Below are 15117 nucleotides of genomic sequence, written 5' to 3'. Positions count from 1 at the left end.
CCTCATGGAGACCAAGTCCCATCTTCACACGAACATCCATCAAGTCCTGTGGCATTACCACCGTGCTAAGTGGGACAGGTTAAGAACAGATCTAGAAACTCACAACTGGACATCCATGAGGCACTGTGGGCCATCAGCAGGAGCAGAATTTTTTTCTACCATAATCTGTAACCTCATGGCTTGGCATATCCCTCACTCCTCTATCACCATCAAGGCAGATGACCAACCCTGGTTCAATGAGTGTAGAAGCACGCCAGGAGCAGCACCAGGTGTACCTGAAAATGAGGTGGCAACCTGGTGAAGCTACAACACAGGACTCCATGTATGCTAAACAGCAAAAGCAGCATGCTACAGACAAAACTAAGCGATCCCATGACCAACAGATCAGGTCAAAGCTCTGCAGTCCAACCACATCCAGTTGTGAATGGAGGATGACAATTAAGCAACGTACGGGAGGAGGCGACTCCATGAACATCCCTATCCTCAATGACGGCAGAGCCCAACACACGAGTGCAAAAGACAAGGCTGAAGCAGTCACAGCAATCTTCTGCCAGAAGTGCCAAGTAAATGATCCTTCACAGCCTCCTGAGTTCCCACCATCACAGATGCCAGTCTTGAACCAATTTAATTCACCCCACGTGAACTCAAGAAATGGCTGAATGCACTGGACACAGCAAAGGCTGTGGGTCCTAATAACACCCCAGCTATAGTGCTGAAGACCTGTGTTCCAGAACTAGCCGCACCTTTAGCCAAGCTGTTCCAGTACAGCTAGAAATACTGGCATCTACCTGGCAATGTGGAAAATTGTCCGCGTATGTCCTATCCACAAAAAGCAGAACAAATCCAACCTGGCCAATTACTGCCCTTTCAGCCTACTCTCAAAGTGATGGAAGGAGTCATCAAGAGTGTTATCAAGCGGCACTTACTCACCAATAACCTGCTCACTGATGCTCAGTTTGGGTTCCGCCAGGCTACTTGACTCCAGACCTCACTGCAGCCTTGGTCCAAACATGGACAAAAGAGCTGAATTTCAGAGGTGAGGTGAGAGCGGCTGCGATTTACATAAAAGGCAGCATTTGACCGATTGTAGCACCAAGGAGCCCTAGTTAAACTGAAGTCAATGGGGATCAAGGGGAAAACTTTACATTGGCTGGAGTCATACCCAGCACAAAGGAAGATGGTTGTGGTTGGAGGCAAACCATCTCAGCCCATCGCTGCAGGAATTTCTCAGGACAGCGTCCCAGGCCCAACTATCTTCAGCTGCTTCATCAATGACCTTCCCTCCATCACAAGATCAGAATTGGGGATGTCTGCTGATGATTGCAGTGTTCAAGCTCCATTTGCAATTCCTCAGATAATGAAGCAGTCCATGCCTATATGCAGCAAAGACATGGATAACATCCAGGTTGGAGCTGATAAGTGGCAAATAACATTCATACCACACAAATGCCAGGCAATGAGCGTCTAACCACCTCCCCATGATATTCAATGACATTACCGTCACCGAATCCCCCAACATCCTGGGGGCTGCCAACGGCCAGAAACTTAACTGGACCAGCCACATAAATTCTGTGGCTACTAGAGCAGGTCAGAGGCTGGGTAATCGGCAGCAAAGTGTCTCACCTCATGACTCCCCAAAGCCTTTCCACCATCTACAAGGCACAAGTCAGGTGTGATGGAATACTCTCCACTTGCCTGGATGAGTGCAGCTCCAACAACACTCAAGAAGCTCGACACAATCCAGGACAAAGCAGTCCGCTTGATTGGCACCCCATCCACCACCGGCACACAATGGTGGCAGTGCATACTATCTACACGAGGCACTGCAGCAACTCGCCAAGGCTTTGACAGCATCACCCAAACCCATGACCGCCACCACCTAGGACAAGGGCAGCAAGTGCATGGGAACACTATCACCTCCCAGTCACACACCATCTCGACTTGGACAAATATCGCCACGGGGTCAAAATCTTGGAACTCCCTACCAAACAGCATCGTGGAAGCACCTTCACCACATGGACTGCAGCGGTTCCCAAAGGCAACTAGGGATGGCCAATAAATACTAGCCCTGCCAGCAATGCCCACATCCTGAGAATGAATAAAAACAATTTAAAAAATTCAATTTGCAACTCAATTCTCTTTGCCCTGTCCAAATTTACTGCTCTCCTGTCCTCCCTAAACCTCTCCCTCCAAATAAGTTCTCCAACCCATATTCAAGGCCACATTACTAATCTTGCCCTCTTTCACGGTCTTGATCACCTACAAGGCCATATCTGGTCACTTCCTTGTATCCCTCACCACTCAACCTCAACACTACTACTTCTGTATGTGTCCTGGAAAAACATCCTCCAAGTCACACAGCTACACGTTAAACCTCCCAACTACCCTTCCATTCGCCAGAATACCTCTGCAGCTGCTGATTTGCTCAACCACTCCCTGACCTGCACCTTCAAAGCCCTTGTCGCCAACAAAATCAATATCTCCCATCCCTAAACCCTCTGCCATTAAGACCTACCGTTTTGATCAAGCTTTTGGTCACCCCTCCTAATCTTTCCCTTTTTTGGGCTTGGTGTCTGTTTTTCCTTATGCTTCTGAAGTGCCTTGGGACTTATTCTGCATCACTATAGAAATACACATTGTTAAATAGAAAAGTAATTATTTGCAAGGAATTTGTGCGGGTTACAATCTCATCCACAGCATATACCTTCATACTAAACTCTTATTCTCACACAAAGATGACTGATCTGTGAAATGGAATCATCACACTGTCGCAGAAGGCAGTACTTGAAGGTTGGGTTTCAGATACAGTACTAACAGCATGGAGTGAAACTTCTGCAGCTAACCGGTGCTTTAGCTACATAATAGTGCTTGCTGGCCATTAATATATTCGAAGCCTTGTCCTGATCAAATTTCCTGTAAATATAATGCTTAGTTCTGTAATACTTTTCAGGTACTCAAATCAAAATGATAATCGCCCAAATTTATTCATCTACCCAACTTTATTTTATTTAGATGTGATTCACAGATTCTAACCTACGATTGAAGCCCAGCCAGCTGCAGACCAAACAGGTTAAAACAAACTAAAAACTTTAAAAGCGATTCAACAGCTCCAAGATAGGTGTAAATGCAGAACAAGTAATTTGCACTTTCTGATGCAATCTTAAAATGCAGTGTTTCAATTCCTTCCCTCCAAGAAAATACAGATTCCTCAAACTTATTAGTTGACCTGAAGCCTGACCTGTAACTGACCCTAGTGTTCACAACTTTAAAGCAACACACCTATAATTCTATTTTATATGGTATAATATCCCTGTTCTTATAAAACAGTGCACCCTCACAATGCAAGCATCACAGGAGATTCACTAGCTATAAGAGTGGCATGCATTTCACTCCTTAGCAAGATGACAAAGATATTGAATTAGCTCAAAAATTGTCAACATGTGCAAAGTGATATTGCTTGAAAATGCTCATTCCACTGATATAATTTAGCTGTAGGAATGCCATAAATAGTAAGACTTAAGGTACATGAACAGGATACAGAACCTTGGTGAGACCACACAGAGTATTGTGAATAGTTCTGGTCTCCATGTTATAAGGATATAGAGACACTGGAGAAGGTGCAAAAAAGATTCACTAGGATGATATCAGAACTGAGAGGCTATACCTATCAGGAAAGATTGAGCAGGCTGGGGCTCTTTTCTCCAGAAAAAAGACTGAGGGGTGACCCGATGGAGGTCTTTAAGATTATGAAAGGGTAGACATAGAGAAGATGTTTCCACTTGCAAGGGAGACCAGGATTAGGGACCATAAATATAATCGCTACTAAACCCAATAGGGAATTCAGGAGAAACTACTTTACCCAGAGAGTGGTTAGAATGTGGAACTCGCTACCACAAGGAGTAGAACTGACCAGCGTAGATGCATTTAAGGGGAAGCTAGATAAGCACATCAGGGAGAAAGAAATAGAAGGATATGCTGATGGGGTTAGACGAAGTGGGGGGTGAGGAGGCTTGTGTGGAGCATAAACACCAGCATAGGCCTGTTGAGCTGAATGGCCTGTTTCTGTGCTGTACATGCTATGTAATTCTATGTAAGGATACAATGGTCATTAATTATACAGATCTGTGTTGAAGCTACAAAAAAAATGCTTTACTATTCCACACTTTTCTGTCCAAGCAGCCAGGATCAATAATGAGGACCCTTCCTCCAAAACGCTGGAACTTACCAGTTTTAAAAATGACCAGGTGAAGCAAATCATCGCGGATATAAGAGACTGCTGCAATGTCATGGATTGGAACTCTGAGGATAATGTCTTCTCCATCCCGCCACATCAGTTTAATATTGTATGCGGACACACTAATCACTGCATCTTGTTCTTGTGTTAGCGGCCCTGGGAGCTGATGTGCCCTCTAAAAATTAAGATACATCACTTGTAAAATGAGATGGTTTATTACTTTAAGCAAATGCTCCAAGGATAAGAAGCTACTATCCCCTCATCTGACATGAGATAAATGACTTCTGCCCAAGAACTAGTTTAATTAAGTTACTAATTAACAGCTGCAGCACAAACAGGAGCATTTCTAAATAGTGAATACAAGTTCAGGTTTTAAGTTTACAAACAGTTAATATTCCTATTAAATGCTTATTTTCAAATAACAAAGCCTAACTAGTTATCAGTAACAAAATGTTAAGAACTTGCTGTTTCTTCATTGGCTTTCACGACCTCAGGATGTCCTAAAGCACTTTACAGCCAATGAAGTATTTTTAAAAAAATGTGTAAACACTTATTATAGGGAAATACAACAGCCAATTTGTGCATAGCAAGGTCCCACCAGCAGCAATGAGGTAAAATGACCATATAATCTGTTACAGCGATGTTAGTTGAGGGGTAAATGTTGCCCAGGACACCAGGAGAACTCTCCTGCTCTTCTTTGAAAAATGCAGTAGGATCTTTTACGTCCACCTGAGGGGGCAGTCAGGGCGCCAGTTTAACATCTCATCTGGAAGACGGCACCTCAAACTGTGCAGTACGCCCTCAGTACTGCTCTGAAGTGTCAACCTAGATTATGTGCTCAAATCTCTGGAGTGGGGCTTGAACCCACAACCTACTGACTCAGAGGCAAGCGTGCTACCACTGAGTCACTGACGCTGTCCGTCTCCCCAAAAAGTCAGCAAGTTCATCCAAGTAGCTGAGCCATACAAATCAATCAGCAATAAGCGATGAGTTAGCCATGTTTAGTTATGGCTGTGCTAGGAGCAGATAAGGGCAAAAGTCAGAGTATGAAAGGAGATAAAGTTAATAAACACTCAGGGAACTGAAAAGCTTCATGGGAAGTAATAAAATAATTTCAGCATGAGTGATGAAAAATAAAGTATTAAATTGCCTGTATAGCAATGTACAGAACATCAGCGACCAAAATAGGTCAAAAAAATGTAGGAAATACACCATCAGGGCATACGGGGAGGGTGGGGACAGTTACCCAAATACGAGTTAGAAGCACAAATGGGGCTTAAAGGAAATGATGCAGCCATTTCAGAGATCTAGCTATAAGCTAGGTATGATTAGAAGCTAAATATTCCAGGCTACAGGATCTTCAGAAAGGAGTAGCAATATTGATAAGACAATTACAACAGTGAAAAGAAATCAGTAAGGATGAACAGGCAGTGGAAACAGTATGGGTAGAACTAAGGAACAATAAAGGATGCAAAACTTTGTCTACAGACCTTCTGACAGTAGTGATATAGTGGAAGGAGGATGTATAGAGAGAGAAATCAGGGAAGCATGAAGCAGAAATGGGGTTATAATGGGAGATTTTAATTTTCAGACTGGGAGAAGCAGAATAACTCAAGTAGTAAAGGCACTGAAATTATAGAATGTATTGAGGACAGTTTTCTAGAATATGTTTTACAACCGACAAGGGATAAGGGCATACTAGATTTAGTGATGAGTAACAAACCAGAATTAGTTAACAATCTCACTCTAAGGAGTATAAGGAATAAATTCAATGAACTACAGGTTCAAATTCAAATTGGAGGGTATGACATGATAGCTATTACTGAGACATGGCTGCAGGATGGTCAGGATTGGGAACTAAATATACCAGGTTATAAGGTCTACAGGAGAGATAGGGAAAATGGAAGAGGGGGAGGAATAGCCTTAATGATTAGAGATGAAATCACTTCAATGATAAAGGGGGATATAACGAGAGGTAAGCAGCCAACAGAGACCTTATGGGTTGAATTGAGAAATAGGAAAGGATCTAAGACTATAGTGGGAGTTGAATATAGGAGCCCTGGCAGCAGCTCTGAAGTGCTAGATTATATAAATGCAGAGATTAGACAAGCGTGTAAGAAAGGCATAGTAGTCTTAATGGGGGACTTTAACCTTCACATAGATTGGGAAAAGCAGACTAGCAACTGTCAGAAAGATAGTGAATTTCTTGAGTGTGTCCAGGATAGTTTTCTACAGCAGTATGTCCTAGAGGCAACAAGGGGGCAAGCCATACTAGATTTAGTAATGAGTAATGAACCAGATTTAGTTAACGGCTTAACTGTGCGTGAACATCTATCCAATAGTGATCATAACATGATCGAGTTCAATGTAGTGTTTGAAAGGGAAAAAAGTGAATCAGCTGCTAAGATTCTAGACTTGGGAAAGGCCGACTTCTATGGGATGAGACAGAGACTGTCTACAGTAAACTGGACAAATCTGTTAATGGGTAAAACGACTGATGATCAGTGGGAAATGTTTAAAGAAATATTTAATGTGATACAGAATCGGTTTATACCCGAGGGGCAAGAACTCTACTTGCCAAAAAAAAACAGCCATGGACAACTAAAGAGGTAAGGGACAGTATAAGACATAAAGGAAAGGGCATACAAAAAGGCAAAAAATGGCACAGATCCTGGCGAATGGGAAAGATACAAAGATCAACAAAGGGTCACAAAACAGATAGTAAGAGCTACAAAAAGAGTGTATGAAAAAAAACTTGCAAGGGATATCAAAACCAATACGAAGAACTTTTATAGTTATATTAGGAAAAAGAGGGTGGTCAGGAGCAGTGTTGGCCCCTTAAAAACTGAAAGTGGGGATATTGTCATTGACAATGGGGAAATGGCAGACATGTTGAACAATTACTTTGCGTCAGTATTTACAGTCGAAAAAGAGGATAGCATGCCGGAAAGCCCAAGAAAACAAATATTGAATCGGGGACAGGGACTCGGTAAAATTAACATAAGTAAAGCAACAGTAATGAAGAAAATAATAGCACTAAAGAGTGACAAATCCCCAGGACCAGATGGTTTCCATCCCAGGGTTTTAAAGGAAGTAGGTGAGCACATTGCGGATGCCCTAACTATAATCTTTCAAAGCTGTCTAGATTCAGGAACTGTCCCTCTAGATTGGAAAATTGCACATGTCACTCTGCTTTTTAAGAAAGGAGAGAGAGGGAAACCAGGGAATTATAGACCAGTTAGCCTAACATCTGTTGTAGGGAAAATGCTGGAGTCTATAATTAAGGATAGGGTGACTGAACACCGAGAATTTTCAGTTAATCAGAGAGCCAGCATGATTTGTCGTGCCTGACAAACCTGATTGAATTTTTTTTGAAGAGGTGACTAAAGTAGTGGACAGGGGAATGTCAATGGATGTTATTTATATGGACTTCCAGAAGGCATTTGATAAGGTCCCACATAACAGACTGTTGGCTAAGATAGAAGCCCATGGAATTGAGGGAAAAGTAGGGACTTGGTTAGGAAGTTGGCTGAGCGAAAGGCGACAGAGTAGGGATAATGGGAAGGTACTCACATTGGCAGGATGTGACTAGTGGAGTCCCACAGGGATCTGTCTTGGGGCCTCAATTATTCACAATATTTATTAACGACTTAGATGAAGTCATAGAAAGTCTCATATCTATGTTTGCCGATGACACAAAGATTGGTGGCATTGTAAGCAGTGGAGATGAAAACATAAAATTACAAAGCGATATTGATAGATTAGGTGAATGGGATTCAATGTAGACAAATATGAGGTCATTCACTTTGGATCAAAAAAGGATAGAACAGGGTACTTTCTAAATGGTAAAAAGTTAAAAACTGTGGATGTCCAAAGGGACTTCAGGGTTCAGGTACATAGATCATTGAAGTGTCATGAACAGGTGCAGAAAATAATCAAGAAGGCAAATGGAATGCTGGCCTTTATATCTAGAGGACTAGAGTACAAGGGGGCAGAAGTTATGCTGCAGCTATACAAAACCCTGGTTAGACCGCACCTGGAGTACTGTGAGCAGTTCTGGGCACCGCACCTTCCGAAGGACATACTGGCCTTGGAGGGAGTGCAGCGTAGGTTTACTAGAATGATACCCGGACTTCAAGGGTTAAGTTAAGAGGAGAGATTACACAAATTGGGGTTGTATTCTCTGGAGTTTCGAAGGTTAAGGGGTGATCTGATCAAAGTTTGTAAGATATTAAGGGGAACAGATAGGGTGGATAGAGAGAAACTATTTCCGCTGGTTAGGGATTTTGGGAGTAGGGGGCACAGTCTAAAAATTAGAGCCAGACCTTTCAGGAGCGAGATTAGAAAACATTTCTATACACAAAGGGTTGTAGAAGTTTGGAACTCTCTTCCGCAAACGGCAATTGATACTAGCTCAATTGATAAATTTAAATCTGAGATAGATAGCTTTTTGGCAACCAAAGGTATTAAGGGATATGGGCCAAAGGCAGGTATATGGAGCTAGATCACAGATCAGCCATGACCTTATCAAATGGCAGAGCAGGCACGAGGGGCTGAATGGCCTACTCCTGTTCCTATGTAAAGGAACATGTTGCAAATTGTGACAATATGGTTGAATTTGATATTAGGTTTGAGAAGGGGACACAAGAGTTTAAATTTCACTAAGGCAAATTTCAAAGCGGTGAGAAATAAATTGACCACAGTAAACTAGGCTTAGCATTAATGGGTAAACCTACACACCAACAGTGTGAAGTTTTCAGTACAATACAAAACAAGTACATGCCCCTAAAAGGCAAAATCTCCACTTGTACAGTTAAACAACCATGGTCAACAAACAAAGCAAGAGACAGTATTAAGCTAAAAGGAAAGGCTGCACAAATACAAGGAAAAGTGGAAATCCAGCAGACTGGGAGAGCTATCAAAAAAAAGGGATACAAAACGAGACATGCAAAAAAAGGGAATAGGACAACTTCCAAGAGTAAAAGTTTTTATAAATATATTGGGTGGTAAGGGGGAATGTGGGCCCATTAAAGACAGGTACTATAATGGATAATAAGGAAATGGCAGATTTGTTAAATGAACACTTTGTATCTGTTTTCACGGTAGATGGCGGCAAAATACCAGCGGTACAAGCGATCCTAAAAATAAGTCGGGGGTGGGGGAGGGAGTGGGAAACTTATTTGGATTTAATACAATAAAAATGCTAATGGAGAAAATAAATGGGACTTAAGACAGACAAATCTCCAGGACATGACGCTAGTGTATTACAAGAAACAAGTGAGGAAATTGCAGATACGTTAGTCGTAATTTTCCAAAGCTCTCTACATTCGTGAACTGTGCTTGGATTGGAAAATTACAATTGTCACTCCATTATTTAAGCCAGGAGGGGGAGAGAAAAACCAGGAAACTATAGACCTGTCAGTTTAATGTCAGTTGTGGGGAAGTTACCTGAATCTCAGTGACACAGTGACTGAGCATTTAAACAAGCATGAACTGATCAGAGAGTCGACATTGATTTGTAAAGGGTAGGTTGAATTTTTTTTTGGAAGAGGTCACGAACATGGTGGACAGGAGAGAGTCTATGGATGTTGTCCATATGGACTTCCAGAAGACATTTGTTAAGGTGGCGCACAAGAGATTATTAGCAAAAATGAGCACGCACAGAGTTGGAGGTAATCTTATGACACGGATTAGTAATTAGTTGGGAGCTAAGAGACGGTAGAGATAAAGGGAGTGTCCTCTGATTGGTTGGATGTGACAAGTGACGTTCCCCCAGAGATCCATACTGGGGCCGTAGCTTTTCACCATATACATCAATGACTTGGATGAAGGAAGAGAGAGTAGTGTATCCAAGTATGCAGATGACACTAAGGTAGGAGGGCACAGTAAGTTGTGTAGATAGGAGCAGGAAGTTAAAAAAGGGACAGAGACAGATTAAGTGCTTGGACAAAACTGTGACAGACAAGAGTTCAATGTGGGGAAGTGTGAGGTCATCCACACTGGATCCAAGACAGACAATTCGGAATATTTTCTTAATGGAGAGGCACTAGAAATTATGGAGGAGCAAAGGGATATGCATGTCCAGTAGACAAATCACTACAAGCTAGTGCACAGGTACAAAAAGTAATGAAAAAGGCTAATGGAATGTTGGCCTTTATGTCAAAGGGGTTGTAATACAAAGGGAAGGAAGCTATGCTTCAGTTGTGCAGAGCTTTGGTCAGACCCCCATCCCGAGTACTGCCTTCTGTTTTGGCCTCTGCACCTCAGGTTATATTGGCCTTGGAGGGGGTACAATGCAGATTCACCAGAATACCAGGGCTTAAAGGGTTAAATTATGAAGCCACATTGCATAAACTTGCCTTGTATTCCCTTGAGTTTAGAAGTCTGAGGGGTGATCTAATTGAGGTGTTTAAAATGATAACATGAATTCAAAAGTAGATACACAGAGAAGCTATTTTCTCTGGTGGGGGAATCCAGAATAAGGGGGCACAATCTTAAAATTAGTGCTAGCCCATTCAGGAACCAGACTTCCACACAAAGGGCAGTGGAAATCTGGAATTTCTTCCCACAAAAGGCTGGGGAGACTAGCAATTGAAATTTTCAAGACTAAGATTGATATTTTTTTTTAAATTAGGTAATGGTATCAAAGGATATGGATCAAAGGCAGGTAAATGGAGTTGAGGTACAGATCAGACATGATCTAATTGAATGGTGGAATGGCACACACCTGTTCCTAAGCTCAATTAGCCTTTAGCATCTCATGGTTGTTAGCAAGGAGGGAATAAAGTGTCCAGTGTTCTCCTGCTGGATCGTTATTGTGGAAATGAGTGCTCACACGTCCATGGGTGCATATGGACATGGGTGAGGACAGAACGGAGCTGATTTATAATGCACCTGGGCTCAAACAGCCCAACGACACACTATCATGCTCATAGATAAATAATGGCTAGGTGGACAAGGTACCAGAGGACACCCATGGAACTGTACCCTAGCAAGGAGTCAATGCCTTCTCGAAGGGAAAAAAAGCAATTTAGGTCTATCAAGCTGCACAATTGACAACATTTGGGCACAACCATTTAATTTTCAACAAAAATCTTGCAAGGAGGCTGGATAGGATATTTGTGATTTTGTCTAATTCACTAAGTGCATTTTATAAGGCTGAAATTTAGTGTGGTTTTATTATTGCCAGCATTCTATCTGCTGGTTGAAATGTAATTGTAGCTAGATTTACAACACAACATCTCACTTCACATGTTTAGTCTCGATTTATCATGCAGGTCAGTCTGAATCAAACAGTTTGGAAGTTTGCTAATTTTATGACCATTATTCACTAACAGATTAAAATTCCAAGTCACGTCCTTCTGTACAAGGCAGACCTGATTTTATTTGTAAATAACCTCCCCAACCACATTACTATCAACAGAGCGTTACTCACCCTTGCATTATCTAACAAGTGCAATATCTCAGTTCGACTGGATGGATTCAGGTACCCAGGCACTGATGTGAGCTGCCCTAAATACTAAAATTAAAAAAAGAGAGGATCTTTAATCAATTAAAAAGTTCAACAAATTTGAATGAAATTTGTGGAATGCAGGCAAATAAATTATCGAAAGTGCACAAAAGGATAATAGTGCAAGAAAAATCTGCATACAAGTCACTCATTTTATAGTTTTAACAGAAGGCTAATTACAGGTTTTTGTTCTATATTTGAAAGGCATAAAAATATACATGAAGGTGCGACTTAAATGATTTTAGTTATCTATATATAAAGTCCTCAAACTTAATTATTTGCTTCAAAATATTTTCACAAAGTACACACTGCAAACATACACTGTGTCCTATCTCCCTAGTGCTCCAGGTGACTACACTCTTTAAAAACTGGCCACAATTCAATCCAGTATACCATCACGATGTTAATGTAACCTCAAGGGAGTGGCCAGCTCCTCAATGAATTGAGCACCCCTGCATGAAATTTTAGTATTCAGAATATGACCACACTGATTTGAGCAACATGTGGAACAGATAAGAAACTTGTAAGATTAGATTCTCTTATGCCTGTGGATATTGCCTCAGACCCAAAACCTATCATGATGTTCTCCTGACCTGAACAAGTCTCTGGGTAGAATCCTTTAAGATCTGGCTTCAGAAGACCCACTGCTGAACTATGCAGGTTGACAAAGTTTTGTAAACTCAGTGGCAGAATAGGGAGCCAAACTGTTATAAGTATATGTTCTTAGAAAGGGTCTATGTGGGGAGACTGATGCAGTCTCCTTTCCTTTCACCTCTAGCATCTGGTCTCAAATCCAGCCCAGACCAATTGAATGCAAGTCTTCACTCTCTAAAGGTTTCATCCAGAGATTCTGCCATGTTATTATACATTTTTTTTAATACATAAAAACATCAGAAGTCAGTAATTAAAGAACAGAATTTACACCTCATTTTATGTTAGTGCTCCTTCCCCCCCACCCCGTGACAAACGAGGTGGCATACCATGTACATAATATCTCGTAGTCATTTTGATCTCTACCTCTGGGCTTTCATCTTATCCCTGCTGCCTGTACTTACCAACAATGCTTGGGCCTATATAGATATTCTCGCTCCTCCACAGCCACCAAAATTGAAGTATTCAACACTTCACAAAAAGAATAAATGGAGCGAATTCAGGATATCAACAGCCCAATAACAGGGAACCTCTCCTTAGCAGTTCTGTAATATAAGCTAGGCTAGTTTGAGAGACAAACTTAGGTGGAAAAACAATCTTCTCCGTTCACATCACTGATCGTGGAGATGAAATCCAAGTAATGTAATTTCACCATTTTTTGTGGGGGAAATTACAATTAAAAGCAATACTTTTCAAATGCCTGAGGGGGTCGGAGAGGAATTTTACAGAATATCTTTTCCCTTATTGGCCCTGGGTTTTTGCCTCTCCTAGGGGATTACATGGCTTGGGGGTGGGGGGGGGCGGGGAGGTGGAGGAAAGGTACGAAGTGTCTAGTCACGATACTCCAGCTATCATAGTGTGGGACAGGCTTGATGGACTAGCTGGTCTTTGCCTGCCTGTCAGTTTTGTATGCATCATAAAACCCCATGTACCAAGAGGCACCATCTTCAAGAGAATTCTAAAACAGGTGCATCACCATAATGCAGCAGAGTTTCATTGACTCTTGAAATAAAACTTTGGATAAGAGATACTTCAGCTCACATGTGGGGCACGCCGTGGGCCTGGGACTACATAAAATGGAGACCACCTCAGCAACATTTATAAAACATGTGTGGCACACCTAGGGCCTCAGACTCCACAAGTTGCACAAAATTATTTAACCATCGCTGTTATTACTGCACTTTAAAGACTAAATGCAATGCATGTCCATAGTGTCACATCTTTTTAAAGATCTCACATCTAAAGTGTGGCCTCGGGGCGTCACACATCCTCGGGACAAAGTGTTTGGCTGATAATCATGACCAAGAACTTCCACTCTTATGGGGAGGAAGTCAGGTATCCCAGGTATGGGGGGCTGGAAATTTGGTGGAACCCATCTCTGCTAGCTTTCCATTCCTTAATTGCTGCACCGAACATCTGACAGACGGCTAGCAGGCACTTCTTTCACCCGTACCCCATCAGTTTTGGGCTTCCCAGGCTCCCCCAGAAATCCTGCCAGATACGACCCAGCTAATGTCAGCAATATGTATGTCTGCAGGAGGGAGGCATAGGCATCCACCCCCCAATATATAAATTACCCTATTCCTATGATTTGGGAGAAAATCATATGGAGACGGGGTGGATGTAAGTTCTGCCCAACACGTTTCTGGCGGCACTAGAGCACGGCCAGCATCTCTATCATTTATCCAAATTAAAAATCAAGTATTCAATTGAGTAAATCTGAATGAATCACTAACAGTTCCATGCCTTGGTGGGTACCGATGAAAGATCAGTTAGTAGCAGAAAACAGAGCATCTAAATTGCTCATTTTCTTGTTGGCCATTTTACTGATTCAGCTGACTACATAAAATGAACACAAAATACAATTTATAAACCCACAAAAAAATCAATTTAAAAAGTACCTGGACCTGCACCTAAAGTGCTGTAAGCTGCAGGGCTACGGACCAGGTGCTGAAAGGTGGGATTAGAATGGGCACCTAGTTGTTCTTCGAGCCGGTGCGGACACGATGGGCTGAATGGCCCCTTCTGTGCTGTATCTTTTCTATGGTTCTAACCATGAACATACCTTGTTCCTGTTGGAAATCTAGCCCAATAAGTTTTGTCTCCCAAGGCCTAATCTGTCAGGTGCCTGAGGCTTCAGTTTTGCCGACTTGTCTATACTTTCCCCATGGCATGCATCTGCACGTGTGCAGCATAATGCTTAAACTTCCATGTAAGCTCCCTCCACTTATACTCTTGCCATATTCGCCAACATTGTGTTCCTCATCTTCCCCATTCCCCAAAGATAGAGAGCATTACAAAAAAAATTACAAGAAAATAGGTCATTTGGTCCAACAAGTCCATGCTGATGTTTATCCTCCACATGAGCAGTCATCAGAGTCCCACATGCCTACTTAGTACACATATGCTTTTAATCCCCTATCCTTCAACCACCTATCTAACCTATTCTTATTTTCATGTCCCACCTCAGGTATATTCTTCATTTTTCTATCAAAAAATATTTAAAAATCTCAAACTTCAACTCTAGTTTTTCTGCTGCTCCCCATTTGACCATGCTTACTTAATTGTTGCTCACTCAACCGCACTTCCACCTCCTCACAAAATTACATTTCCTGCCACCCCTTAGTCCAGTGCATATGACTGCTGCAACCACCCAATTAACAACAGCGACCAGATCATGCTAAGAGTTCAGCAAGACAGAAAAGGGGAGGAAGTTGCACTT

The 15117-nt window shown here is 41.9% G+C and overlaps 1 protein-coding gene across 3 annotated transcripts in view; it reads right to left on the bottom strand.

Annotated features, from left to right (window-relative positions):
- Positions 1-15117, bottom strand: part of ccm2 (CCM2 scaffold protein) — a 98887-nt gene that overhangs the window by 33023 nt on the left and 50747 nt on the right. For all 3 annotated transcript variants that reach the window (XM_067984465.1, XM_067984464.1, XM_067984466.1), the window contains 2 exons: positions 11670-11753; positions 4226-4409 (listed from right to left, as the gene is read on the bottom strand). In XM_067984465.1, the coding sequence (XP_067840566.1) occupies positions 4226-4409; positions 11670-11753 (268 nt within the window). The remainder of the gene's footprint in view (positions 1-4225; positions 4410-11669; positions 11754-15117) is intronic.

Source organism: Heptranchias perlo, chromosome 5 (assembly GCF_035084215.1).
Source record: "Heptranchias perlo isolate sHepPer1 chromosome 5, sHepPer1.hap1, whole genome shotgun sequence".
NCBI lineage: Eukaryota > Metazoa > Chordata > Chondrichthyes > Hexanchiformes > Hexanchidae > Heptranchias > Heptranchias perlo.
This window is presented reverse-complemented; position numbering and strand designations above follow the sequence as displayed.